The sequence below is a fragment of the Nuphar pumila genome, chromosome 7 (genome assembly GCF_984573655.1).
Source record: "Nuphar pumila chromosome 7, dmNupPumi1.hap1.1, whole genome shotgun sequence".
Classification (NCBI taxonomy): domain Eukaryota; kingdom Viridiplantae; phylum Streptophyta; class Magnoliopsida; order Nymphaeales; family Nymphaeaceae; genus Nuphar; species Nuphar pumila.
This window is the reverse complement of record NC_143255.1, coordinates 125,071,408-125,074,139: the sequence shown is the minus strand read 5'-3', so window position 1 is coordinate 125,074,139 and position 2,732 is coordinate 125,071,408. Positions and strand designations below refer to the sequence as shown.

General features: G+C 43.6%; 1 protein-coding gene across 1 annotated transcript; it reads left to right on the top strand.

Moving 5' to 3' along the window:
* Positions 1–1,256: 1,256 nt before the first annotated feature.
* On the top strand, positions 1,257–1,751 carry LOC149833355 (pentatricopeptide repeat-containing protein At5g42310, chloroplastic-like). The gene has a single exon (XM_090013417.1). It carries the CDS (start codon positions 1,257–1,259, stop codon positions 1,749–1,751), a length of 495 nt encoding a protein of 164 aa, XP_089869543.1.
* Positions 1,752–2,732: the final 981 nt, after the last annotated feature.

The window sequence follows — 2,732 nt, the reverse complement described above, 5'->3', positions numbered from 1 at the left end:
TTAAAATCTGGTTGATTCAGGACGATCCAACTCAGAATCAGAATTGGCCTGTTCACCTATTTTTTTTTTTTGAAGAATAAAGTAAATTCATTAGGAAAGATTAAAAACAGGACTTTCCCTATTGAGGGGACTCTTCTAAAAAACAATTCAAGGGCCGGAGAGTGGAATGATTCAAGGACTAGGTACGATAGCTTAAGAATTCAGTGATATGGACCACAGATGTGGTATCCCATGTGATAAGCGCGGTCCTGTGTCAAGCTGAAAGCCCAGGATCGAATCCCTCTGCCACATGGGGCAGCTGTTGTTCTGGTAGGGGTCCGCCTAACCCCAGCTTGCCTTTCAAAAAAAACAAAAGAATTCAGTGATATGGGTACACTTTGGATTATCTTGAGGTGCATATTGCTTGAACAGAATTCCGCCCTGGTAGGTTGAGCACGGCTAGCTGGGTGTGTGTGAAAACGCTCAAGATGAAGGATGCCAGATCAAATCCTCCATAGCTTGCAGGATGTACTCCACTGCTTACAGTGGTGCGTCCCAATACGGTGGACTACCTGAGGTTTACTTCATAGGAGGGTGGTTCCATTAAGGGCGCGTAATTGACTGCCACCAACACTTTCGATAGCACGCTGAAAGCTAATCAGACCCGACCTTCGTTGGGAAACATTTTTGCTGAAAGGCGGGGTCTGACTTTTATTTTGGAAATCCCTTTTCATGAGAAAATGGATGTTGTGTGTTTTCATGGAAAGCCCCAACTTTTTGGGGCATGCTAGCAGGCCGTAAATGACCTATGTCCCTGAAAAGATAGATAAAAAAAAAATGTTAATTAGCGATGAAAATTTACGATAGATTATTTTCGTCACAAATTTGCGATGGATTAGCTAGAGAAAACTAATTGTTACTAAAATTGAAATTAGTTGTGGAATTAGCGACAGAAAAATTATGTTTCAAATTCTATCACTAATTAACGACGGAATTCGCGCTAGAAAAATTTTATCTCATAATTTGTCGCTAATTAGCAACGGATTCACGATAGACAAATTTTGTCTTAAAATCCGTCGCTACTTTGTAGTCGAAAATTCATACTGTTTGCCATGTTGGCAATCTGTGTGTGACGGCATTCTACCAATCAACGCACAAAGCGTCATGAACTTCAAACCCTATAAGTACACGAAGTGAGCTACTTCATCCTCATCCACTCCCTCAGCAAGTCATAGAAGCTTTATGAGGCCTTCCTCCTATCTAACCACCTCGACCCCATGAGCCCCCTCACCTACAACGCCCTCATCGGCGGCGCCTGTGCCCACAACAACGACCTCGAGAAGGCCCTCCACCTGCTCTCAGAGATGCGGCGTCTGGGCATCCACTCTGACCCTGTCAATTACATCATCGTCGTTCAAGCCTGTGCCTATGTCGTCGTCGATTCCTGCGTCCTCGACCGCCTCTGCGATGAGCTCCAAAACGACGACGTTGAGTCGGATGCTCGCCTCTACAATGACCTCATCCTCGCCTTCAGCAAGGTCAGAGGTCCCGATCGGGCGCTTTTTTTCCTCTCCAGGGTTCAGAGCCAGGGGCTCAGCCCCAAGACCTCCACCTATGTTGCCCTCATCTCCGTCCTCAGCAATTCTGGCCGTACCACCGAGGCCGAGGCCATCTTCCACGAGATCGGTGAGAGCAACCTACAACCCAAATCTCGAGCTTTCAACGCCCTGCTCAAGGGGGCTCCCCGACGACGTCGAGCGCATCATCTCTGAGATGGAGAAGGTCGGGATCGCCCCCGACGACCACACCTACATCTTCCTGCTCGACCTTTACTCTACCGCCAGCCACCAAGAGCCCGCCTGGATCCTCCTGGAGGAGATGGAGGCCAGCAACGTCCGACCCAATTCCTATGTATTCAGTCAGTTGCTCGCGAGCTACCGTGATGCGGGTGAGTGGTAGAGGGTGTTCGAGGTGTTCAGAGAGATGCGGAGGGCGGGCATCTCTCCCAATCGCCACTTCTACAATCTCACGATCGACACCTTCGGCAGGAACAATTGCCTCCACTTCTAAAATTTAATTTTTTTTAAATGTTGCTATGGATTAGCGATTGATATTATCTGTCATCAATTTAGCAACGGATATGTGTCCGTTGTAAAACCAAATTCGTGCTTGTTTAGCGACAGACTCACGACGAATCATGGCATTCGCTAATCCATCGTAAATTATCGACGAAAGTAACGACATATCAGTTTTGTCGCTAATTAGTGACCAGGAATTTGTGATGGACTTTATCTGATGTTAATCTGTTTAGCGACGGATTTACGATGGATTAACGTCAGATAGAGTCTATCGCTAATTAATGTTTTTCTTGTAATGGATTCCTTATTATCCTATATATATAATCAATAGAATATGATAACTGAAAATTTGAGAACTAATGTGTGAACTGTTATTTTGATGGATTTTTTGTTCTTTTCTCTTGAATCTAACTATACCAATATGATCTACATGTTTGAATTTATAAAAACTCGAATAATCAGATTTTGATGCATAAACGTGATTTTTTAAGGTTTTAAAATCAATGACTCATAATCATCATAAATACTCAAGCATTCAAAAATCACAAATTTTTCATCTAAAATACATGATTCATGATTGATTACTAGCAAATTCACATGCCAAGCACATTCACATGGTTGGATTTGCAAAAAGAATGTTGAAAATGCCCATATTTCTAGTTATATATAATTGTA

Coding starts and splice junctions, on each gene's coding strand:
- LOC149833355 (XM_090013417.1), top strand. CDS start 1,257: ATGAGCCCCCTCACCTACAACGCCCTCATCGGCGGCGCCTGTGCCCAC.